We start from the raw sequence: 27792 nt of genomic DNA on the forward strand, positions 1-27792 counted from the left end.
TCATGATTGTCCAAAACTAAACTGAGTTGCCAGCAGTCCCCTGCCTCTACCCCTCCCTCTGCCACGCCCTCTTCCCACGGCACTCCCTCCCTTTCCCCTGGGCCTTCCTGGCACATGGGCAGGAGTCTTTTCTTCTTTCTTTGGCATGAACAGACCTCTCCCTGCAGCTATAAAGTGGCCAGGTGAACCAGATTCTGGACTGGTTCCTGCAGCACTAGGGGGAGACAGCGTCGCATATGAGCTCTGAGAATACGAGGCGCCAACAATAGGTGAAGATGGGGACCGCCTGAAACCCCTACCGAAGGCAGAAGGCTTATTTGAATTCACGTCCGCTCCCGACACCGCTGGCGGCGAGCTATTGCATCCTTTGGAAGATTGTTCTGGTGCCAATCTGTTTGGAATGTCTCTGGCATGTGTCATGGTTTCGCTACCATTTGTGCCAACCGTCTGCTGCTTGTGCTTGACTTCTGAGCCGAGTCTGGCAGATCGCTCTGGCATTGCACTCCTCACTCGATCGTCCGACTTGGAGCCCCAGGAATCTGATTTCCAGGAATCTTGCTTTACACGTCGCTCTCTCTGTTTTGCAAACTGGGCGGGATGCCTCTTGGGGGTCTGTTGGGTCCTTGAAGCCTTTGCCTGCACCCAGGTGTTGCTGAACTCTTCCCCAGTGTTCTCATCCCTGTCTAAGCTGCCGTGTTTTGAACCTCCAGACACTGATGGAATGGTTGGAGGCACACATGCACCCTCGTCAAAACTGGTAGATACAAAGTTGTGATTGGCTTCCGTTCCAATGGATGGTATTCTTGTTCTGTCAGTGACTGCTGATCCTTCAGAGCTGGAACGGGAAACATGGGGGTGAGTTCTGCCACCGGAACTCCTTGAAAAATTCCCTTGTGAGGTTGCAGATTCCTCAGAATTCATCACTTTCTTGTTTCTCACTGCGCGTCTGTTCTCGTTATCGGACAGGGATGGTTTTGCCCTGTTGGCAGACCTCCATGAAGACTGCCTTTGTTCTGCCCCAGGTGAGACAGATTGTTGATCTACCTTGTAATGAGAGGTTGCTCTGTCATTGCGTGGATTCGTTGAAGAAGACCTCAACGGTGCATTGGTTGATCTCTGTTGCCTAGATGGCGGATTGTAAGAGAATCCTCCTTGGGGACGATTCTTTTCACGGTCATTCTGATACTTGTTGTGCATCTCTGGAGATTGCATCAGATCAGGTATGGTCAAAAGCATAGGGCTATGATGTTGTGGTAAATGAGGTGATTTCGTATGAGACGGGTACAAGGCTCCAGATACGCAACTGTTTTGATGTGGTGATGAAAGCTCTGCAGTAGGATCAACATTTTGTGATGGCTGCCCAGTATCAACATCGTACCAGCCCCTGCTTTGGAATGTTTCCGTGTCCATTGGTTTACAACTGTTCTGAATACCCCAAGAATCAGACATCGCATTCAAAGATTCTAGATTATTGTAGCTATCCCATATTTCTTCCGTGTAATGCGACATTGTGGTCCCAGTCTCAATACAAGGAGACAATGCAGACGTCTCCACAGCTGAACTAACATCTGATTCTGTTACTGTCCCCTCCGACCGCCAGTCGCCATTCCCCTCCCCAAGACTCGAGGGAGTGTCGCTGCCCCGTTGAGGGCCAGCACCGACTGCATCCTCACTGACTTCACCTTCAGCACTCAAAACCAGTGTCTCATCCTTCAAAGAGGGCCCATTTTCACTTCGCCTGAATTTATTGCCATCACTTGACTCCACTTTGATTTCTCTTCCTCCATCTTCAGTTTTTGTGTCCTCCAAAGGATTGGAATCAGATGGGAGACCTTTCTCAAGTTGTGATGGTGGCCTCGCCTCACTCTCACCCTCATCCTCCACGTGTACTGGTTCCGGACTGGTATCTTCTGAGGGAGCTGCATTGTTTTCTAATTCAGAATTTGTCCCACCTTCACTCTCTGCCTCACCCTCAATCTTTTCTCTGCTTTGTGCGATGTCTTGCTTATTTTCTGGAATACTCTGTCCCCCTGGCTCACCAGGATATGTCCCTGCAGCAGTTCCTCCTGCACCTAGATCACTCTTCTGAACTTCTCCTTTCTCTTGCACACTTTCTCCACCATGGCTAGCCTCCACCTCCTCCTCCTCATTACTTGCTCTGGTTGTGCCCTCTCTGTCAGCATCTTGCCTGTCCGGCATTTCATCATCTAGAATTCCATCTTGATCCTCAGGTCCGTCCAGCCTCTTTATCAGCTCTTTAGTTGGAGGCTCACAGCCGGTGTAAGCTTTGTTCTCCAGGCAATATTTCAGTAGCGCTCTCCAGTGAGAATCCTGGATAAAAGGGAAAGGGCAGTACACCAACATTTTTTCATAACTACAGAAAATGGGTGCATCAGAAAGATAGATATTTTTTTTTGTGTTTGCTGCAATTAAAAGCTTTTTTTATGAAACAGCAGTTACACCTGCCAATCACTCTGAACATACATGTAGCACATGTTTGTAAGGTGAACCTACTGCTGTCATGAACAAATAAATGTGGGATAGTTAGATAAAAGAAAATGCACTGTATAAGATACCTTCATGACTTATTCTGATATATGCAATTTTGCACAGTGTTCATACACGGACAATCTTACCTCAAACATACATACACAAAAATCATATAAATTCAATTCAATTCAATTCAATTCAATTCAATTCAATTCAATTCAATTCAATTCAATTCAATTCAATTCAATCCAATTCAATTCAATCATTGCAATTAAATTATATTCAATTTCATTTTCTTCTTAAAGACCTAATAAAATGGTTTAGGCATTTTTTTCTCAATGATGTAATAATATTAAATGTTAAATTCTAAGTAATTCTATGGTTGTGCGGGTTTTTTTACTGTTCTGAATTTTGTTCTATATTTGTTAACATAATGGATGCAATTTCCTCGGTTTTGGAAAACTTGCTATACTTTCGCCGCATGCGGCGCACTATCACTTCTAAATTGTGATGACGTCTAAGAACGGAGTCGTTCACGACCAGTCTAGCCGTAGCCTCTAGCCAGCGAGCTGGCAAGGCTATGCTAGCGCAGCGCAGCGACAGCCGGCCGGCGGCTGCACTGGCTAGCGCTGGCGGGGGAGCGAGCTAGCGAGCGCATAGCAGGTGCTGCGCTGCACTATTGTCATTGGCTAAGCCTTTAGACAAAAGAATATTTAATGAACTGTATCGGATTTAATACTGCCAATAATACAGATTACAACTGTGGTACGCTTGGATATCCATTATTTTCGGCAAACTCGTGAAATAGGCCCCACCACTGCGTGTCTGTACTAATAGTAATACTAGCGTTACGGCGACTCGCCTGTTTCAGCCCCACCGTGTGGCGTTCATCTCGGTAGGTTAGCACGGCGGTGGGGCTGCCTTCCACAGTAAATACTCGTGAATGCGGCGAAAATGACTTCATAATATGGCCCTCGACTAATTTAACGGCCAATTTAACCGTAAATACAACCCTACCTAACCCTAAACCCTAGGAGGACCTACCCTTGCTTGCTATAAACGCACGGGTACGGTGCACGCGCACTGCGGTGGGGCCTATTTCACGATAGCCCCACCACCACTGCGTGTTTGTACTAATACTACGGCGACTCGCCTGCTTTATAGGCCTAGACCTACTCGTGAATCCAGCCCCACCGTGGCATTCATCGGTAGATAAGCACGGCGTTTGGGCTTCCTTCCACAGTATGATTTTTAGCATAAAACAAAAACTACTCGACCAAAATTGACGATAATTCTTGGTATCGTTTTTCTTAGAAAATGGCGCATCTAAATTACTGATAACAAATGTTGCAGAAACTGACTATGGGAAACTGGTTAGGCCTTTTTTTTTTTTTTTTTTTTTTTTGAGCCACGACCCACCCTGTAACAACATATCCCCCTAACCGTTAGGCGTTAGAGTGTAGCCTCTGTACTACTACCAAAGATTCTGCTATTACTACTTACTAGTCTACTAGACCTAGAGCCGTATAGTGGTAATAGTACTACTACTAGCAGTGTTAGTAGTAGTACTAGTAGACTACTACTACTAGTAGACTACTATAACTACTAGTAGACTGCTACTAGATCTACTACTAGACTAAGTACTACTGGTAGTTTAACTTGTAAGCGCCGGCCGACGGGCCAGGCCACGGCCGGGACGCTCCCGCTTGCTTGCTGCGGCCGGAGTAGCCGCTCACTTTGTGAGCGAGCTGGGCCTGTTCTTCTAATCTACTTACTAGACAAACAGTTACAACTTACAATGTCAATCATGTAGAATACAGTATATCCTTTCTAACGTTAAACTATATGGGGGCATACCAGACATACCACTCTGTATTTCCCAGGCGATCGTTTCCGTGAGGTCTATTCTCGGGCTTGGTGCCATGTTCATACACTCTTGCACTGGCAGCGGGGGAGATGCAGCTGGTTCATATCGGTAAGGTGCAGCCCCACGATAACGTTCTGGTTCATCGGTTGCCTCTCCCTCCCCATCTTCCCCTTCAACTTCATGTGCCTCCTCTTCTTCTCCGCTATCGTCAGAGCTGCAGTCTTCATCATCATCATCGATGTCGAAGTTTACCCATATAGGGGAAGACATTATGCTCGAGGTACCAGGTATCTGTGCAAGCTAACTTAGTGATAATGTACGTGGTAATGCGTACATGTCGACAGTCAGTGGGTCGACGGGGAGCGCACATCCCGCGGGGCCCGGGCCTGGCCGGGCTAGCTATCGTGTACGCGCGTGTACCAAGCTACAGTAGTAATCTGAGTGCTTGTGCTGAGCGGCGTCTGCTAACTGAGCACAACTCCGTGCTTATACGTCATCAATCGGTTCAGGGGTGTTGGTCACGTGACTATCTTTTTCGCAAAAGCTGCAACGGGGTCCTCCAAAAATGTGATATTTGGGGGAGTTTCTAGAAGCGATAAAAACCGGAACGACACTGACAACCTATTTACATTGATAATCATGACATATATTTTACATTTCTTTTGCATATTAAAACATTTTGCAAGCATTTTATTAGGTCTTTAACCAAAATAGAGAATATAAAAAAAAAATACAAATGATCTTCAGCACACATCAGCAAACGGCAAAATGAAATTAGAGGTAATTAGCATATCAAAAGCACATATTCGTAGTTTCAAACATCTCTACTCAACATTCTTTTTTTGTCTCTAAAAGAATGAACGCTGAGAAAAATGTATCCGAATCATCATCCTCCTATCATCATTTTCAAAAGGAATATGGATACACATCTGATGGCGAGTAAGACTTCTAATAAATAATGACATTTTCTACACAAGAGAAAGATGCCCATGGAGCCACCAGCATTGAAATAAAATCTTGCCATCAAACATGCCAATCTCTAAAGCTTCTTGATGGACTTACATTGACCAGCAGATGAGGGTTGCCCACGACAATGAGTAGAGCCTGGGGACGGGTGATGGAGACGTTGAATCGCTTTGGGTTGCTAAGGAAACCGAGCTGATGCCGCACATCAAAGGCCATCAGACTCGTGCTTGACCTCACCTTTGGAGTGAAACAAAACATACAAAAAATCTGTGAAATATATGTACATTAGATACACTGAGATATACATTTGTGTGCCATTACTATTTCCACATTCTCAACAATTTTCTATCTTCACCAAATGTTTGGGTTGGAGAGCAGTAGCTGAATCTAGGAGGCAAGAGGGTGGGGCCATTCAACAGAGACATCCTACTACACAGACATTAGATGCACGTGTACATCATTAAAATGCACTACATACAACTTTTATACATCAATTTGTGGATGTCTGAAATGATCAAAGAAGACTTAAAAGACATGGCAGACCAATGCAATTTTCAACCTTGAGGTGAGTTGGTTAAATTGAAAAAAAAAAGTATGACACTTATCATATAATTTGAACCGTTTGTCTTCCACAATGCTTATTAACACATACAAGCAGACAAAAAAGAAATTGGAAATGGAGACCTTCTAAAGGGAAGTACTAACAAGTCCTGACTGCTACATTTTTTCTAATTGTATGATGAAGTACAAATGTAATTCACAACATTGAAAGTTAAGCCTTGCTGCACATGACCAGTTGAAAAACTAAAAACAAAAAAGACAACCCTCCCTTTATACACATACAAACAATATACAAATAGTATATGGTCACAAGTGCGATGGTACAAGATTTCGCACATGGTGAAAGATAGGGGCGTTCTATTCAACGAGGCAAAGCCGAGTTGAATAGTGCGCTTCATCTTTCACCGAGTGCGAAATCTTGTTCCATGGCACGAGTAAAGACCATACACTATTTGTTTTATACAACACCTCAAACGTCAACAGATTTGGTCAACACAGATTCTTGAATTTAGCACAGAAATGGCAACTATTTTCCGTGAAAGACGAACGAGTAGCCGCACAATCACAGTCAACGTGTACGTACAAGTGTACGTATGTGAAAAGAAGTTGTTTACAAAAATGAGTGACAAAAATACGCTCTTGTAAGCGCCCTTGTAATTGTTGAGTGTGCGCTGCAAATGTTTGTTTATTGTGACATCAGAGCCCTGCGATGGAACAAAAACTCCGAATCATTCTTGAGTTTAATACTGGAGTCAATGGGAATGGGTGACGTTAGCCATACGTTATCCATTTTTGCTCAAATAAAATTGCACGGCTGACAGCCGGAGCGTGCAATGGAACTTTTCTCTAATGTCACATTATTGGCAATTGACCAATCGGATAGCTACATTCTTAACAGGTATTGTATAATAGCAAACAACAAAAACTCTCCCATCCTCTCTGACTCACAGTAGAGATGATGATGACCAGTCTCTCTTGTCCCTGGAACTCCTCCACTGATCCAACCTTTGTATCCAGAATCTCAAATGTGTCCAACAGCTGGTTGATTTTCTCCACCTGCATTGGCAAAAGAGAAGCAAACCTTAGTTAGAATCAGAAACAATCACACTGTACAAGTTTTTCAAATCACACATCATGTGCATTTGTGCAGAATCTAAAACAGATAATTGCACGCTATCAACTGAAAAACATTTCTACTATAGACCATTTTTGAAATGTATCGAGATTTTTGGATATTTCTTTTCATACAGTCTAGTGACAAACCATTATAATCAACGGCTCCCTTCAACAAGACATCTTGGGCAAGATTTCACTTAAGCATTCATCAGTGGTTGCTAGGTCGGCTAAGGCCTTGGCAAACTTCAGTGAACAAGCATGCATAGAACCTAAATACATTACAGAAAAAGTCTATTGGGATGTATGTTTATACAGATATAGATACATGCATTGCTTGCAGGTCTGCTAACATTCCAACATCTAAATCAGGGAGATTCAACACAGCAATCAGGGAGACATCTGTGTGTTACATGCATTTCAATGAGCAAAAATAATTCCCAAATCAGGGAGATTTTAATATTCTCTTATTCAAACATGAACAGATCTGGACATTTTCAGGGGGATTCCTGCAAAATCAGGGAGACATGGCAGCTCTGTGCTTGTAACTACGTGGGTCTGCCCGACATCAGCGCAAAGTAGGAATTTGTCTCAGTCACCTGCTTGCGGTATGGGGTTATGATGCCGATGTCAGTCTCCTTCAGGTAAAGGGTGGGGACATTGAGGAGCTGTTGGAGGTAGGTCACTGCCTGGACAGCCTCAGCTGGGTTGCACCATGATGGACTATTGCCCTCCTTGATGTCCATTCCCTGTGACATCATAGTAAGACACTATCACTACTACAACTCACAATCATGGTCAGTAATGCAATGGTTATATGGTCTTGTTTCCATGGTAGCATCTGGAGTATTACATTTGAAAAAAAGAAATGCTAATTGCTTATACTGGCTACAGAGTTTCAGAATTTTAAATTTGAAAGACTATAAATTGCTTATACTGGGTACAGAGTTTCAGAATTCATATGCTGGTCTATTTGCCCTACATCTTATAATTACCATCATAAAATCTTGCTAAAAAACAATTTCCAAGAAGAAATGCAGAGTAAAACATTCAATTTTTTTTTTTCAGTCCACTTGTTTACAAAGGTCAAGCCAAAGGAACTGAATTACCTGGATTCCATGGAAGATGATTGGGCAGCCGCCTTGGTTTGGTAGCACTGACCACCCACACAACATCTCTCTCATCTCAACACTGGCACAGGCATTGAGCTCGTTGTGGTAGAAGCGCTTGGAGGGTAGCGTGAGGAGCATGGGGTGGGAACGGTAGTTGTTGACCAGCTTCGTGACCTGGTTTCAAGAGCAGGTTATTGGGATAATGATTTCTTTTCTCCATACATGTAAGTCACCAATGTCTTGCACACACAGGTTTTCAATTTACATACACTCTCAATAGTTGCTTGTTGGATAAAACCTTGAAAGATTGTGGACACTTTTGAAACAAGGAGCTCAGAGATATCGGTTTTACTAATAAAACTTTCAGTAATGTGTTTGCTATTAACAAGCACTTTCAGCTTATACGGGCTGACTGGAAATTAAACAGCCTGATGGTTCAGTGATCCTGTGAAATATCTGTTTCATGTTGAAGATTAAGCTTAGTCCTACTTTGTACAGCAGTTTGCAATAACTTTGACACATAGTGATTACAGACTTCATTTGAGCTGCTGGTTGAAGAAATATTACCTGCATTTAATGTATCGTGCAACAATACTATTGCACGATTCCTTGAAGTAAGATGCTGCTGATCACTATTCCAAGGTCCCACAGACCTAAACTCACCAAGAGGGGATTGTATCCACCGTGATCCCTGAATTTCTTGGGGTCCCTACGGTACAAGTCTCTCTTCATCAGCCTCTCCAGAAGGGACTGCTCAAGGCCAAGTTCCCCTGCCTCACGGTTCGCCAGGACAGGCCCCAGCTGCATGGGATCGCCGGCAAGAACAACCTGTGGGATCACATGACATGGGGAGAACACACTACCTGATACTTAGGTCAAGATGGTAATGAAGCCACATAACCACAGGCTTTGGAAGCATGAATGTGTCCTAGATATCACATTCCATGTTTATACAATGTGTATATCTATAATTTCACAATACATTGTGGTTGGATCTACTGTACAATCTCTTCCACGGGTCATTTATGAGAGTAGGGTGAATGTGAGAAAATCAGTACAGAAGCAACAATCATATTAACCTATCACTGTTTCTATCAATGGGTTAAGTGTAAAAAATGATCTCTTGTAACAGTTCAAATCTAAAAAACAACAACAAACACCAACTTGTTAACCCGTTGAGGACGGTTTGATTTTGCTATAACACGCATCTCCCATAGACACTTGCCCGAGTATACTCGGGACTCGTCCTCAACGGGCTACACGTAAGTTCTAAATGGGAGTAAGTCGACACAACACTTACATTCTGCAACAGCATAGCCAAGTGGCAAAAAAGAAAGGAAAAAATTAGCTTTAAATACATGTATAAGCACATTCTGAAAGAGATGCTAATACTGATAGTGATATATGCTAATGTTGAAATTATTTTTTTCCCATTCTTGTTATTTTCCTCTACCTGCACATGCTCAGATAATGACTATGAACTGGCTTATCAGACATGCAGAAATGGTACAAACAGTGACCCACACAGAGTTTACATCCCCTACCTGTCCTTCTGGGCCTACAGCCAGTCCCATGGCAACCACAGCTTCTGGCTCTGTCGCCTGGCCCGCCTCATCCACCAGCACGTGGGTAAAGTGTCCCGCCTTGAGGCCCAGGGCGTAGAACTGGCCCGCCGTGGCACAGGTGCTGATGATGATCCGGCGGTGGGCCAAGGCCTGGAGCTCGTCCCCCGCCGTGCAGTATTGGTGAATTGCAGGAGGGATGTTCTGATGCGCCGAGAATTTGAACGAGGAAATGGAAGGTGCAAAGCAAGAAGATGAAGGAAAAGTTGAAATGAAGTGTATAACACCATTTCTGGAATGTACTTTCACACAGAGGTGGAAAAATCATGTATAGATGATGGAAAAGGGAGTAAGAAATAGAGGAATAGATGTAGAAAGAGAAATATATATATAGAAAGAGATACATAAAGAATGATACATAATTGAAGGTATGATATCATCAGACCACATGCAGAGAAAAAGTGTCGGCAGTGTTGATATTGAACAAATAAAAAATGATAACTATAACCACTTCAACTCTATCTCTCAAAAAAAAAACACCCTGCAAAACCCAACATCTCAAATTCCTCATAAGTTCTGAACCATTATGTACAACTGTAGATATTGAGTAGGTAATAAAAATCAGTAATCAAAATGGGGCTCATACAAACCTCTTCCACTCTGCGGAAAGAATTCAGCCTGATCATATCAACAATCTTCACTCGCCCACTGAGGTGCAGCCGTTCAGTCTGAAGGAAAATTTCAGAATTTCAAGAAGATAGAATGTGTCAATATCATGATGGAAGAGTCAGGAGAAAACAAAACATAGATGTATTCTTCTGAAATATCCCTATCTTCTAAAAGTGTACATACTGAATTTAGAAACCATTCTAAAGATTCAATGAGTGAGTGAGTGTGAGTGTGTTTTGTTTAGGTTTTTTTTTTTTTTTTTTTTTAATACAAAGGTATGCGGGCCAGTTTACACAATTTCTCACAAAATACCCGGGGCTGAATTCTAATCTCACTTTGAAGGTCTAATATCCAAAAGATTGCAACAACAATGGGTGCTCTTTATTGTGTCTTTAGGCGCGGTCAGACTGGCAAAAGATCGCGAAGTTTAAGATTGTGATCTTTAAGATCTTGAAGTTTTGCCAGTGTGACCACAAACTTCTCGCCAAACTTCTCGATCAGTTTGCGGGCGGTGTCTCCGAAGCGTGAGGCCATTGTCATGTACAAATGTGCATTGTTACATTAAATCACTAGCCATCGGACGGTGCACTCTTTCACGCACGCCTATGAATGGCCAAAACTTCGCGATCTTAAACTTCTCGATCTTTTGCCAGCCTGACCGTGCCTATAGAGAATAATATGTCTGTTGATAGATGTCTAGCTTGTACTTGTAGTTGGTTACCAAGTTATATAAAATAGCTACTTTGTCTTAAAATTTAAGAATAAAAAAAGTTTCAACAAGTTAATGTGCTAAGGTCTCCAACATTTTGCATCAACTTCACAAACCTGCCACAATCAGAAAGAAATACTGCACTACATACATGAACGACACAAAAAGGATGCATAGAAAACATCTAAACAAAATAAATCAAAGTAACTTCATTTGCAGAACGTAACAATATAAAGACAAATACTGAAAGGCCTAAAAAAAAACCCCACACATACATACACACACAAAGAGGAAGGTAAGAAAAAGAAACATATCAACAACTTGAAAACATGGGGACAAGACACTTCTTCAAATTAGTACAACAAAACAATTTAACATATACACAGACAAACAAATATGTGAAAGAGAAGAAGAAACAAGAAACCCAAGTTTACACACAGATAAACTGACAAACAAACCAACAAACAAAATCCATAGTAAAGTATAGTTTGTACACTCCCCTTCGCCCTATGACAAAATGGTATGTCTACTCTGGAGGACCAAGATGTCAATGGATTGAGATGTGTTGACTCACCAAGAGATCAGCAGCACTGTTGGAGGGGGTGCAGACCAGGAGACGGCTGGACAACAGGTGGTGGTGGATCTGAAGGATGGCCTCAACCAGGGTGACAGTCTTACCGGTCCCTGCAGTGAATTAAAATGATTATCGTCTATAAAGTGGAAAATTGTATCACAACAGGGAAGATTTATTTCAAATTCTACCCAATGAACAGCAGCACCCTGTCAAATACAGAAACTTAATTGATAAACAACTTCCACCTAATATGAACACAGATACAAATGTACACACACTAGCACACTTTGAATTACTATAGCCTGCTATTTACGATTAAAGTTCACATTTGAATTTTAATCTTTCACCACAGAGCCCATCCGTAGGAAGCCTGATAGATTTTGGCCACGTTTAACCAGCGATGGCACACACCTGGCGGTCCGAACAGGACGTAAGGAGTTGGCCGCCCCTCCCCCCTCAGAATCCTGGTAACAGCTGCTCTCTGTCTGACATTCAGCTTCTTGTTGAAGAACTCCGCCTTTCCAGCATCCACCTCCTCACTGGTTCCCGGTCCCTGTTCCGGTCCCGGTCCCTCTCCCACTGAGGTTCTGGTAACAGAAGCTCTCTGCCTGACATTAAGTTTCTTGTTCAAGAACTCTGCCTTTCTAGCATCTGCCACCTCACTGGTCCCCATTCCTGGTTCCTCTCCCACTGAGGTCCCCACCCCGTCCACCAGGGCATTGGGGACCACAAAGATGGGCTCTTCAGAGTCCCCACCTCCCCTTGGCATCTCAGGTCTGCTCCTGGTGGAAGGCAGAGGAGGAGAATAAGTGCTCCTGGAAGACTCTCGGATTGCTGGTGGCACCGGAAGACGGATGACATCTGTTGGTCGGGTGTGGCCAGGGTACACCACAGACCGCTGGATGGAGACAAATGAGATATCCACCTGTGGTGGCTTCGGCTGGAGATCAGATGGGAAGAGAGCTGTAGAAAGAAAATCAAATCAAGTTAAATCTTCTGGGCCCTGTTTTATGAAGAGTTAAAATTGATTATATAGTTGATTTCAACTGTAAGTCTATGGCAGCCTGTGTGGTAAGGAAATTTAAAATCGATTTTATCTTTTGATAAAACGGGGCCCAGATATTATCCTTCCATGTCTTCCCATGACATCAATATTGAAATCAAACTGTCTCCCAAGAGGAGAAACTCACAACACAAAATAATTGGATCTTTGATCATGAAATGAACCCTGGCTATTCAAAGTATAGTCAGAGGTGTGTATTCCAGTCTGCGGCATCTACATACTGTGAAATATTTTCCGACAGAGACACACATTAGTTTGCTGCTGACCGTGCAAGACAGACGACCTCTCATCATGCACAATCTTGCAGTTTCTGCAGACTCGGATTGTAAACACATGATTTGTTTCAGGGAGAGTTTTTAGTGGCATGAAACAGCTGGCCATCATAGACAGGTGGCCACTAAGTAAGGTCAGACTGTATTGCAAAAGACACAGAGGGCGATGTTTGCAAGAAGTCATATCTTGAGGTTCCTCTTCAAAAGAATTTTTTTTCCCACTTACCTTGCTCCCCAAGATTGACGGCAAACTCAGCAGCCTGGTGACATCGCCTCAATGGAGTTCTGTAAACCGGGGTAAATATAGCAAAAAATATCTTTTTCTCCTAAATACACGAGATCATAATATTAACAATGCAAACTAGCATTAACTTGCCATGACATTGTAACAGATATCCAAACCTCAGTTTCAAAGTTACATTCACGCAGATTTCACAGGATAATTCCTCCTATTTTAAAACAAGAATGTAACGTTGTTTGTAAATTGAAGTGCATTTCTTCTTTTTAACAGAAGTTTGCATCAACTCATGCATCACAACATCCAACCAGAGAGCTGGAAGCCACCTCCTTGATCCAACTTAAACATTAAACTACAGTAACACATTATTTGATGAGTGACCTTCAAAGTATTAGTACACTCTGCTATTTGCCACAGACTCGAGTTCAAGTTGTTATAACTGTGAGACTGTGACAATGAAATAAGTTGAATTCAAAGTAAACAGATGACAAGCCATAGCATAATGTGTTTGTGATTTCTGGGCCCTGTTTTATGAATTGTTATAATTATATAGTTGATTTCTATCATAAGTCTATGACAGCCTGAGTGTTACGGAAATTTACAATCAATTATCAGGGGCGTCACCAGCTTTTTTTCAAGGGGGGTGCGTTTTGAAACTAAATGTAACGAGATTTTTTTTTTTTTTTTTTTTGGACAGACATTTGGAATATAAAAAGCTCTCAATCCCTAGACTTTTACTGTTTTTTTTTTTTTTTTTTTTTGAGGGAAACCAAGCGGGAAAAGGGCACCGGCGTATCTAGGATTTCATCTTGGGGGGGGGGGGGGGGGGGGGGTGTTAGTATGCGAGGGAGCGAGGAAGGGGGGGGTGTGGAAGTGCCTGTTGTCCCCCCCCCTCCTCCCACAGTGAGAACTTTTTGCATTTTGATGTTGTAAATGGTGCAATTTGATGCAGGCTTTTTGCGTGTCACACTTGTTTAAGGTATACAGCAGTACATTTTGATGGAAATTGTTGTTGAACAAATTACTGGGAGCAATATCAGGAGAATGGCATAACGACTACATGCGAGCGAGCGGAGCGAGCGAGCTTGAAAATTTTGACATTTTGCAGTCCAAAAACAGCCGTTTATAGCCATATTTTTTGCTTTGGAAATTAAGGGAGGGGGGGCGCACCGGGCGCAACTGCTGGCAGTTACTGGCAGCAACATCAGGTGAATGGCATAACAATTAAATGCGAGCGAGCTTGAAAATTTTGACATTTTACAGTAAAAAAAAACCTGCCGTTTGTAGCTATATTTTTTTTCGCTTTGGAATTTAAGGGGGGGGGGGGGGTGCATCGTGCGCAACTGCTGGCATTTACTGGCAGCAATATCAGGAGAGCATAACGATTACATGCGAGCGACCGGAACGAGCGAGCTTGAAAATTTACATTTTACAGTCCAAAAATGCCGTTATAGCCATATTTTTTCGCTTCGGAATTTAAGGGGGGGGGGGGGACACCGGGCGCAACTGCTGGCAATTACTGGCAGCAACATCAGGTGAATTGCATAGCGATTAAATGCGAGCGAGCGAAGAGAGCGAGCTTGAAAAATTTTGACATTTTACAGCAAAAAAAACCCCTGCCGTTTGTAGCTATACTTTTTCGCTTTGGAAATTAAGGGGGGGGGGGGGGGGGGGGGCGCACCCGGGGCGCAACTGTTGGCAATTACTGGCAGCAATATCAGGAGAATTTAAATGCGAGCAAGCTTAGCAAGCGAGCTTGAAAATTGTGACATCTTATAGTCCCCAAACTGCCGTTTGTAGCTATATTTTTTCGTTTTGGAAATTAAGGGGGAAGGGGACACCGCGCGCAACTGCTGGCAATTACTGGCAGCAACATCAGGTGAATTGCACAGCGATTAGATGCGAGCGAGCGAAGAGAGCGAGCTTGAAAATTTTGACATTTTACAGCAAAAAAAACCCCTGCCGTTTGTAGCTATACTTTTTCGCTTTGGAAATTAAGGGGGGGGGCGCACCCGGGGCGCAACTGCTGACAATTACTGGCAGTAACATCAGAAGAATTGCATAAAGATTAAATGCCACAGAGCTTGAAAATTTTGACATTTTACAGTCCAAAAACTGCCGTTTGAAGCTATAGAAAGATTTTTTTTTTTTTTTTTTTTTTTGCTTTCGAAATTAAGGGGGGCGCACCGGGCGCAACTGTTGGCAATTACTGGCAGCAATATCAGGAGAATTTAAATGCGAGCGAGCTTAGCAAGCGAGCTTGAAATTTGTGACATTTTACAGTCCCCAAACTGCCGTTTGTAGCTATATTTTTTCGCTTTGGAAATTAAGCGGGAGGGGGACACCGGGCGCAACTGCCGGCAATTACTGGCAGCAACTTTACGACTAAATGCGAGCGAGCGGAGCGAACGAGCTTGAAAATTTTGACATTTTACAGTCCAAAAACTGCCGTTTGAAGCTATATTTTTTCGCTTTGGAAATTAAGAGGGTGGGGGGGGGGGAAGCCTGGTGCGCCCCTCCCCCTGGATCCGCCACTGGTAATCAAGGGTGTCGGTTTGTTCATGACTGGGGGAGGTATGACCAGCGAGGTGGCGTCGAAGTGACCAAGCGGAGGAAGGATGTCCAAAATCTGCACTTTAGAGCATCCCATAATTGTGCGTGTTTGTTTGTGTGTGTGTATTATATACATGGAAAAGTTAGGAATTAGCCCAGGTCAAGTCTTTTTATTGGCAATGCAAGACATTTTTATATAGACTATACTATGTAAAGCAACACTGCAAAATCAATGATCTAGCTTTGATATAACGAAGCGTATAAGGTACAATGGTGTACATACATCACATTGCGCAACATTGTAGCGACTCTTTTTGCCGTTTGGATGTTCTGAGTACACTGCGCACATCCTGCTTATATGCAGAATATCAACCAGGAATCACGCTGATTCACAATCTTTTGTCGGGTCCGGGCTTTTTGAACAATGTTTCACACTATATACCTATTTTATTATGGCTAAAAGAAATCATAGAAACATATCTTATTTCTTGATGACCCTTCCATTCAAAAGCAGTTTACTAACCCTTCAATTACTCTTTTGGTAAGTCTTTTTTTTTTTTACCAGCGGATGGTAGTTCCGTAGTTATGCCACTGCTTTTGGGTGAAATAATTGGGCAGATTTCTCACAAAAAAAAAGCAAGAAAATCTTTTCATCGCGTTAATTATGATTATGTGGGGTGGGGCAAATGGTGCGCTTGCCTTCCAGTGTTTTTATGGGGACATTTTGTTTTCTTTCAAAAGCAAGAAAATCTTCTCATTTCGGGAATCATTAAAAAGGGGGGGGGGGGCAAAATTAAAATATGCTTGCCCCTCCAACATTTTCATGGGGGTAACTTTTTGTTTTTTCTGTCAAAAAAAAAAGGTAAGAAAATCTTCTCGTCTCTGGAATTATGGAGGCTAAGGCGCACTCTTGGGCTGGCAATATGGATTGGTCAGAAGTAACGTATAGACCCTACATACTTGTAAGTAGCACACGTACACGCAAATGTGTACGTGCTCCGTATTGTACGGATGTACAGTACGGTTGATAAAAAGTAAACACTGGATAGAATACTAGTAGATATTTATAAAAAATCATTGCTGCCAGAACCAGGGGTGCGAATTGTTTTTGCCCACGATTTTTTTTTCTGTTTTTTTTTTCCCTGGTGCAAAATATAAAAAAAAAAAATAGAAAAGAATAATTATTTAGCGTCCGGCGTTGAGGTCGCTCGCAGACTGAAGGTTTTTTTTTTTAGGATCTGAAGGGGGGGTGCGTTCGCACCCAACGCACCCCCGCTGGTGACGCCCATGATTATATCTTTTGATAAAACAGGTCCCTAGTCATGCATTAACCTTGGAAGTAAATGATCATTCACACGCAGGCCTACCTTGAAAAGGTGAACATGACAGTGAACTCTTCAGCTCCGTAGGTCTCATGGAAGCTGGGATGAAACTTCAGGAGAATGTCTTCACTGTGGATCTGGTTAAGGTGCAAAGGAGGAAGGGTATCAAGGCTGGTATACAAGGTACCTCAATGAGCAATCTAGGGACATACAATGTATTTAACAGTTCCATGACATTTGCTCCTGCAACAATTGCTCCAGTAAAATATCCACACGCTTAGTCAAACATAAATTCTACCCACAAACATAACCCTAACCCTAATCCTAATTCCTACATCAAACTATACCCCAAACCCTAACCCTGAGTCCTTGCTGAAAATAAGACTGCAGCAACTGTCCCAGGAGCTAATGTATCTATCAAGTCATTTTTCTATAGTCAATGCATTTGATTATTTCCCAATTCACATATCCACTCTGCTTACGCTGAAGGAATACAACAGAAGTATTTTTTTCACCCATACAATTGTATGAGCATCTGTGAGTAAATTTTATTCACAGGTACAGTAGGAAATATATGTATACACTCAACTGACTTCATCTCTGTTGAAAAACATGCTTGATGACAACAATTAATAAGCAAAATTAAGTGATAACCATGTACCTCAACATCACAGAGCACTACGCATATATTTTCAGTATTCATTTTTTGTATTTATACACTGTATCTATTGTTTGAATTACATAAGGTATTTAATATTGTGATTGTTCTATTATTTTGGATTAAATCTTAACCCTAACTAGGCCGGGGGGGGGGGGGGGGGGGGCCTCCGAGGCCCCCCCCCCTCGACGTTTTGTGCTATGTATCGCTATCGCGAGAAGCTATCGCCACGACGTTTCATGACTTTTTTCTTTCGAGTCTCCCGCATCTTTTGACACCAAATTTGCGATACCCGGGCGCGTGGTTCCGAAGTTGCGCATAAATATGCACGTGCATGTCGGACCAAAAATTGCTCAAAAACGTGAATTCGTGTACAATTTCAATGCAAACTGTGTTCACAGGCAAATTTCATAAAAGCATGATTATTTGGGGGTTTTATTGACTAAAATCAATTAATAACATATTTTCTTGCTCGGAACAGTGTCGCGGACAAATTTCATCGATAAAACAATGGAAAACATAAAGTCGAAAAAACATAGAAATACATAAGAAATTCAAAAAACAATAAAATACTTAAGAAATTTTTTCTGATTGCGCAATTTTTTTCTCTTACATTTGCTAAGGACACTAAAAAGAATATTTACACAAAAAATTCACCTGTTTTGAGCTTTATTTAGTGATTTATACCAATTTGTCTGATTTCATGCATCATTATGCATAAATTAGCATAATTTAGTGAAAATGGTAATTTTTGCAAAAATTAACTTCATGGTACTTTAGATTACATCATAGGCAATGTGTGTGCCAATTTTCGTCGCGATAGCGCGGTCGACGGCCGAGATCTGGAGGGGGGGCCTGGGAGGCCACCCCCTCCCCCCCCGGCTCTATCATCTACCTAAATAGCCCGGCCTAGTTAGGGTTAATTTTCCGGTAAACCCAGCGCTTAGAAACATCCATTTTAAGCACCTAATAAATGTATTGTTTTATCATTATCATTACTACGGAGAGTGGAAACTGAATGCAAGCTTCCGGCAACATAAAAGCTGACCACTACATGTATAAACCTTCATACACAATGAATTTTAAAGGAACTCATGTCGATGAAAACAGAGATATCTAATTCTAACTCTTTGAACATTCTTTATTCAGACATCTGAGAGGAAAAATTAAATTACAGAAGATGCTTGCTTTGATCTTTGAATACAAACGCAGGTGTTTTAATAATAAGGCCTTGACATCACTGATTTTTGTGCCCATCTATGGCTCTTCAGCCTCAACACCAGTGAAATTGTGACTGACCTCATGTACAAATCCTTCAAAGCGTGGACCGCTTTGGCCACAGAAGGGCTGGGTCAGGATGACCTTGTCCCCAACAAGGACCGATGGCCTCCCCTCCGCCAGACCAGGAACTTCCAGGGACAGGAACTCTCCTCTTGGTCTCATGCTGGCCTAAAGTTGAAGAAAAAGTTCAAGAAGAAGAAAAAAAAGAAAGATGTAATCATGGGTAAGTTTGGAATCTAGTCTAAACTCACGAGGTGAAACTTCTAACAGTGATCTAGGAATTGGACAAAACAATAAATTTGAATATCACTCACCTTTTCCATGTCAAATTCTCTCATATCAATTTCCATTTTGATTTCCTCAAGATGCAGCAGAGTTGAGAAGAATTTGAAATAGTTCTTAAGACTCAAAGCCTGAAACAGAGCAAAACATAGGAAAATGAAAAGAAAATTTTAATCAAAAGAAGATTTTAATCTTTACAAATTTGAACAAAATCAAATTTGTTGCTTGCTCAACAGTGAAATGAAAGTTAGCATAATTACATGTTGACACAAAGAAATAAGATATATTCATATTGTCAAAACAAAGGAGAAATCCATGACAACATTAGAATATCCCCAAGCCAAATATCACATGCAGATTATGTGAGAGAGTCATTGATTCATTTGATACCTACGTGTACTAACAAAAGTGATTGTACAGTACATATCATGACAGCATTATCAATATTGCCTTCTATGCTGAAAAATGTTAATGAAAATATCAAAGCAATGCATCTTGCATACAAATTTACATCAATACTCTTGTTCAAGGCCTAAAGTGCACATAGTGATATGTTTTATGTACAATTTACATTTATATTTTCACAGGAAAAATAGTAATTACACAGATAACATCCTTCGGCAATGACAAAAAAGGACAGATGAAAAACAAATACTTTGGTCTTAAAGAAGCACAAAAGCAAAGAGATTGTGATCATGGGTCCATATGGGTGTAGGACTTGCCTCTTTTAGCTCCGGCACAAGCTCGGTCACATCCCTACCCTCGGCACAGCACTGCTTCAGCAGCCTGCTGATTGGATAATTATCCAGCTTCACTGGAGGGTTCATGTTTCGTGGTACAGACCTTTTAAAAGCAACACCAGGTTTGGATCAGAAACACAAAGAGATTTATGAATGTGTGTGTGTGTGTGTGTGTGTGTGTGCATAAAAAAGAGATAATAGTGATAAATGGACGGAGATATTAATGCATGATGGAAGAGAAAGAGTGGATGGAAAGAGATGAGAGGGAACAACAAGAAATGTACAAAGAATTAAACATCAAGGGAGGGGGGGGGGGGGGGAGGATACGCAAACAATGAAAACTGTGAAAACGTCACAACTACATCAATACTGCCTGCACTGCAGTGACATAAAAGCCATCAATTCATTTTACTGATAGTGTATAACTTCTCATATTCTTGGTATTAATACTGAAGTGTCTTGCATGCTCTGTGTGTGAAACAAATTATTTGCCATCATTACAGCCCTGAATCTTTGGCAGAGTAACAAACCTGCATAAGGTCAACCGTAATAACTAATTTTGATGATACCATGACAATTTCCATCCTACCAGAGTATTTACGATAGATATGCACAGAGGATAAACACAGCATAGATAAATTTTAGACTTTGGGACTGCCACATTTGCAAGGATCTTGTTTGTGAACACATTGCTAAACACCCTTGATTCACTTGAGCATTTTTTTTTAAATTCTTTTGTCAACTCCTGTAAATACAGGCCGAATTAAATTTCTCAAAATACACTTCTCAAATCAGGTTTAGTCAATTGTGGTCTGATGATTTGTAATAAGAATACTGCTTGATGCGTATGCATCTAATACTAAGAAGTCACGGTGTTTGTGACACAGCTTTGGGATAGCATTTGCAGGTATAGTGGTTGGTGAGAAAACCTCCTGTGTGTGTGAACATGTCCTAGCACTTTGCATGATTAGGAATTCATTTAGGAAGCGTGAAAACAGAGACATTGTTTGAAGTGTGAAAGCCCTCTGCAACAGACACTAATAAACTATAGACAAGTTGGTGCAGACATTATGCGAAAGCTTGTTGTTTTGTTTTGTTTTGGTTTTTTTCTCGGCATATCTCACCGAGTTGGCCTGATTCCTGCATACAACACAGGTTGGCTACCACTTGTCTCTATGGCATGTTCCCTCAGCCACTTGTCCTTGCCGGTCTGTCGCCACTGGGGCTCACTGCTGCTGACCGCTCCATCTACAACAGTCAGTGGAATGGGTCGGGTGATGCAGCAGGTGTCAAAGGTCATGATGACCTGACATGATGAGTTGCCAACATGCCTGGAAGGGTGAGATTGAAGGGGCCCTATTTAGGGTCATTGATCATAAATGTACCAGTATAATGTACTTGATTTGCACCCATGACCAATCATCAGTTGATGATTTCACCAAAATGGCAGTTGACTTTGGTCTGTCATCTGTGAATTGTAAATGACCATTAAGCAATCTGGAAGGCATGATTGAACAACCCTCCCCCCCCCCCCCAAAAAAAAAAGACAAAAAATTAAACAAAACAGAAATCCAAACTAGTACATATAAACACATGTACATGTACATACATGTAGATACAAGATAATAGCAGAACCTGAGCAGTATTTATCATAACTGGAAAAGAAATTTGAAAACAAATATATTTAAACATTCCTCTATTAAGGATACAAGTACAGAACATGTATTTTGAAATAATTGCTCACTAAGTGATTTTACTAACTTAAACCAAGTAAAAATGTAAACTGCAGTGCAGTCTACTCCATCTGCCTGTACCTTCTCATATATTTCATTTTATTCTGCCACATATTCGAGTATATGGCCCTTAATTTCCACTTTCAAGGAGTTTATTAATCTTGACTACCAGACCATAAATTTCCCAATTCACTTCCATCCATTACACACATCATATCATATCCTATCATCACTGGACTTTTTAGGCGGATGTTATGACTAAATGGTGACATGCTAGGTAAACTTTGGGAATCACAACGCACAAAATTCATTTCTTCATGACTTGGGGTCATATATTCTGTCAAAAAACAGACCTTCCCATGATGCCAATCTTCACACGCACTTTGCAGCCTGGCTCGATGTCTGTAGGACGGCAGATGCTACAGCTTCCTGAATACTGTGGCGGCTGTTCCTCAACAGTACCGTCCAAGGCTAACCTGATGTCAGCCAAAAGGCAGACCGCATCACATTGCAGCAACTTGCATCTCTCATGGCCAGTGTTTCTTGGATACACAGTTATAGCATTTCAGAACAGACAGTCACTGTGGTAACTGCAATGTACTTGAATAGACTTACATACACAAAGTGAACAGAAAGTATAGGGCCCTGATTCAGTTACATGTTCACATATCATGTCTATATATCCTGTATACCATTCTTTGTCTAAGGAAATGATTTCTTATCTCTGTCGAAATTGTCTTCCTAGTTTTTGTGAGACACTATCACTCTACCTGTATGGCAATGTAGTCTTTGTGAATTTGTTCTCTGCTTCAGTTCAGATTAATACATCATCAATTCTCTAAATCTACTGCAGTCATTGTTTTCCATCATGGAATGTGGCAAATCTTCTTTCTATACTACATTCAACCTAATGCTATGTGAATGCGTATATGATGTACAGCATAAGATAAGCTCTCTTTTCCCAGCTCCTACATGTACCTCTATTGTACTCAAACAAGAATTCCTCAAAAATAACATCATGTTGAGAGTTGCAGTGTATAACAAGCCTAAAAACTCACATGCCAGGTAATTAGCTGAAAGGATAACTTTTCTAAACACACTGTAAAAGTGGATATCTATTTTCGCGCTCAGCCAGGTAAGATGAATTTTGCGTGTTTTTAATTCCGCAGAATCAGGACATTAAGTACTGGATCAAAATGGCATGCAAGAATATTTGCGTGCTTTTATTTTCGCACTTGCTTCTGGTAGCACAAAATGCGTGAAAATTTCTACACTGCGAAAATGTCCACTTTTACAGTACTTGTGTCTAGTACCTTCTTTTCTCTTCAAAGTCTTAAAACATAATTGCATAAGAGTGAAAATGCTCTCACAGGGCATGCAAGGATACCTGATAGAAAGTATTTTTGTTGTCTCCTGCCCAACAGCCATCTTACAGAGTCCCTGGTCCACAGTCACCTCAATAAAGCTTTTGTTCCGACTCATTTCATTCTCCTTGAAGCTGTTGGCAGGAAACTGCTGCATCTGGAGTTGCCTGTTAAATCAGATATTAATTTCATGCATTTTAATTGACACTGTTATCAGGAATCATACCAATTCCTGGAAATCGGAAATACAAACTGTAAATTTCATCAAATAAAGTGCGTTGTTGTGCCATATTAGAATCAGAGGAAATGACACAATTGTGCCAGAATTGCAAATCATTGGAGCTCCCACATCTATCATACTTTAACCCTAACTAGGTTGGGGGGGGGGGGGGGCAGTTTGTCGCTACAGCAAAAAGCTATCACCATTATGTTTTTATATACCGGTACTTTTATGTTTGAAGAATACTACAAAGAATACTGAGGATGTATCATAGTGGTACACCGAAAAAAATGCATTTTTGGAGCTTTATTACTGATTTGTATTGATACATCTGATTTCACGGATCCATTATGCATAAATTAGTATCAATGATAGTTTTCAGAAAATCAATTCTACAATTTTGTAGATTATGTCAAAGGAAAGGAATGTACCAATCATTTTTCACCCCAATCATGTGCTTGATGGCCAAGATCGGGGGGAAGGGGGGGAATATGGGAAGATGCAAAGTGGTTTAGACTATCTCAGGAGTTCCAATAGGATCAGTATGATAGCTCACCTAAACTGCTTCTTGACAGTGACAAACACTGCCCTCCACTGCCCCTTGCTCTGGTCAGACTCGACTGCCTTTCCCTCCACAAAGTCGTCTTTCTGCGGACGGTAGTTCCGCTCACAGGCCTTGAAATTGAAGTAGATGGAGCCTTCAATGAAGCCATAGCCGGGGTAGACGTGCGTTATGTAGCCCACAAATTGCTTCTCTCGAAGAGGCTTCAAGGTCCTGACATGGCGTGCCTCACCCTCCTTGCCTGCTTTCATCTCCATCAGGACCCAATCTCCTCGATAGGGAGAAAATCCATAAGGGCAGGCATCCTGGTCATATGTGATCGACCCATCAATGACCCCCGATGTCTTCTCGGCTCTCGTCACCTTCCCAATGATCCATTCGACTTCCTCTGCCACCGCAGTGCTGTCATCCCAGTCCCCAACATAAACTGTCACTTCATGAGCTCTTAGACCCACATCTTCGTGTCCGCCGAACCTTACTGCTGCCTCCACCTTTGCGCCTACTTTGGGCCTGTTGCCAGGGCGAACGGCATCAAAACTGAAGTGGATGGTGTTATCGATGAGGCCATAATCCTGATACAGGTGGGTTATCTTTCCATTCACTGTGCGAGTACCATGTGCAGGACCAGATATCCCCGTGCCATCATCACCTCCGTCCTGGAACTGCACACCTATGGAGTCATTTGACGAGGCATCTTTGAGGGGATCCCTGTGGTAGCCAAATTGAGGCTGAGTATCCCCTTCGTACCCATAGGAATAACTATCAGGGCAGTCACCCGGTGGGTAGAGAGGACCTGCTTCTAGTTCTGCACCATCTGCGGGTAGTTGATCTTCAACTCTGTCCTTACCGCCCCACAGACGTGCCAAAGATGTTGCAATTGTGGAGAACATCTCTTCACGTCAGCCCTCAGTCCAAAGGATGGAATCAAGGTAACGTTGCATCTGTTACTTTCAGCTGCTTTTACCTAAAGCCATCTAACGGTAACTCCTTGATAATCTGCAGTAAGAGTATATGAATGCAGGACTGATATTTAAGTAAAGGTTGCACAGCAATCAAATGTTAAAATTGGCACTAATGTACATTTGTATCCATTTCAATATCTCAATTTTATGGATGCTCAACCAACTTGAATTCCACTAAAGTCACAATGAATACGTAGTACCTTTATTTCCATTCACTCACAAGAATTTGAACCAAATCAGATACGGGCAAGTGTCGATACCGATGCTGACTTGGATGTCATCGCTTACAACAAATGGCACTCAGCCCTATGCAGCGAGCACTGTCTGAAACTTAAATTAGCAAGTCCCAATTTGTCTCTCCCTTTTTTTTTCTTTAAAACAATTACAAGTCTCATTTTGCGTACAGGGTAGGGTGTCTTTAAATAAAAACTACTAACACAAGCTTATATGGTATAAATGATTAAATGGCAAGCCAATAAATGCATCATAAAGGTGATACATCGTATCATATCCATGTTTTGGGGACAAAAGACATTACCGGTATAAAAATAGCACTGAAGAGGCGAAGCACCAGCGTTTTCAGGATGAAAAGATGAAACGAATAAATTGTGTTCATGCATTCATGTACCTGGTATAGAAACTTCAAGCATGTTCGTATGATACATGTACAGCTGTATGTAGGCCCTATATACATGTATGTACACACGCATGTTGGCTGTGAACTAAGAGTACAAAATTACAATGGTTGTGTGGATGTGTGTCAGTGTTTGTGTGTGTGTTGTGTACATGCTAACTTCCCCTGTAACGGTATCATGGTATAATGTATGGTGGGAGTCAGCATCATGAATACAAAATTCTCATACTTGTTGTGAGTTGTAGATATTACCAAGAAAAAAAATGAAAAAGAAAATCTGTCGAGAAATCATGCTCAGAGAGTGCACACAAAACAAACCGCGGTACTCGAGTGACCCCCACCTCCTCATAGTTAATTATGTTTATGAATGTAGCGTAAAGCCCCCGGTTTTTGGCTGGCCTCCAGCATCCAGACACTTATCACTTCAAATATCGCATGCCAGCAAATTCTACTGTCACAAAACACACTGTATATCACATCATTTCACATACCAGGTACTTACAAAAATCCATCTAATATCCCGAATTTCACCATCAAGAACGCAGAATCTGCGCAACATTCTTCAAAGAATGCGCGAATAAAGTTCCGTGCTAAAAATCAGGGTCGCTGAAAGAGCACGAAAAATGGAGAAATATGCTGCTCTGTTGCGAGATTTTTCGCCTATCGTAAGCTCAGAGAGTGATGGTATCCTCAAAAACACAAAGAAAAACAAAATCTCCGTGGTGCCAATGCAATTACTAAATGTACAGGGGTTGAATGCAAATGCCAACTCGCCAGAATTCAGACACCAATGGGCGCTGCAATATGTCGCTGATGCACCCTGCGCCAACTAGGTATGGCGTCGCGCATTTTTCAGCGGCCTTGTACACGCATCGACATTGAACATGAATAGCGCGTGTCCGGATTCCATATAGAGAGGCTGAACGGATTCTGGTGGATTATCAAGGTGATCATTTTTTTTTATAGATTTTGTGAATCAGCCACTTTATGATGTAGATTACCGGGTAGTTAACAAAATCAACATTGAGATATTAAAAGTAGTTTGATATAGCACTATTTAACATACATAATTGTTGTAGATATATTATTTTGTAGGTATCATTTGAGTTGAACAAATACATGTATTGCAGAGTGCTTCCAATTCCAATTTGATTCAAATAAGCCAGTTTGGAGATTTAGCTCATGCATGGGCACATCGGTACGAATGACCTTTCTTTTTTCTCAGTCAGTTAGGGGCACTGCACTCGTTTTCAACGCATAGATTCTCCGTTAAGCTTTACGTAACAATTGATGGGATTCATCGATCCTGATCAAATAAAGAATGAACTGTAGACCACATGGCCAGAATGATCCTTCAAATAACACTTGGAAAAGCATCCATTTCATTAGCATACAGTTTGTATACTTTGCACTGAATGCTCATGCACAAAGTTAACTATACACAGCCCTGTCACTGTACACAAACAAGTGTAAGTCGACTTACACTTGTGTACAGCGACAGGGCTGTTAGCGCAGAGCCAGAGTGGAACTGCAAACTGGCTTATTCATGTATGTGATTGGAAATAGTAATGTACGTTTAACTTTACATGCTCTAATTATTCCCAGTGATTTTGGTGAAATTTGGTTGAGTGGAACAGATCAACATGGGATTGGTCATGGGTTTATTAAACTTTAAAGGCCTTTATTAAAAGATTACGTACCCGGCGACCAAAATCTTCAGTTACAGTTCATGAGAACAAAACTATTACCCTGTTTCTTAGTCTGGTAACATAAAAATATATTTGTTGAGCCTAGTAGATGGCAGATGTTCATAGGCCCACATATTTTGTTTATTAAAACTGGCAGTGGTGGACAGATGCGCATGCCTATGCAGTTTAAAGTGAAAACTAAGTTTCGGTAAGTGCTTGAGAACCCGTCTAGCACCATTTCATTTTTGCTTGCAATATATCGAAAGAGTCCACTAAGAAACTTACCTGGCTGACGCGGTTTTGCCGGAATGATGAGTCGGTTTGGAGTATTTTGAGAAAAATAATAATAGTAGGAAAACCGACTTTTATTCCAGAAGGCTCCAGACTAACTCGGTCTCGGGAAAAATTCGACCCTACTTCAGACAATTCACACGCAGTAGTGATCGCCACATTCTACTGGCCACTGCATAATACCAAATGAGGCCTAACTGAATGGACAGGAAAGTGCGTGCTAACGTAATCCTGTACAAAACAAAACAAAAATGACAGCGCGCGGTCTTTGGAGTTTTTGTTGTTGTTTATCAAGCGCCTTTGATT

At 41.6% G+C, this 27792-nt stretch overlaps 1 protein-coding gene across 1 annotated transcript; it reads right to left on the minus strand.

Moving 5' to 3' along the window:
• On the minus strand, nt 1-24835 carry LOC139718665 (RNA helicase Mov10l1-like). The gene is made up of 20 exons (XM_071630122.1): nt 23906-24835; nt 23153-23296; nt 22119-22307; nt 21157-21363; nt 20015-20135; nt 19325-19423; nt 19029-19178; nt 17117-17208; nt 13185-13243; nt 12315-12586; nt 12035-12194; nt 11624-11733; nt 10322-10399; nt 9654-9875; nt 8773-8937; nt 8107-8283; nt 7597-7746; nt 6833-6940; nt 5420-5560; nt 1-2331 (listed from the first exon to the last, which is right to left on the minus strand). Exons 1-20 carry the CDS (start codon nt 24799-24801, stop codon nt 1-3), a joined length of 5871 nt encoding a protein of 1956 aa, XP_071486223.1. The 5' UTR covers nt 24802-24835.
• Nucleotides 24836-27792: the final 2957 nt, after the last annotated feature.

This window comes from Diadema antillarum, unplaced genomic scaffold, assembly GCF_040938485.1.
Source record: "Diadema antillarum isolate AM-2024a unplaced genomic scaffold, OU_Dant_1.0 scf00000098, whole genome shotgun sequence".
In the NCBI taxonomy this organism is placed as follows: Eukaryota; Metazoa; Echinodermata; class Echinoidea; order Diadematoida; family Diadematidae; genus Diadema; species Diadema antillarum.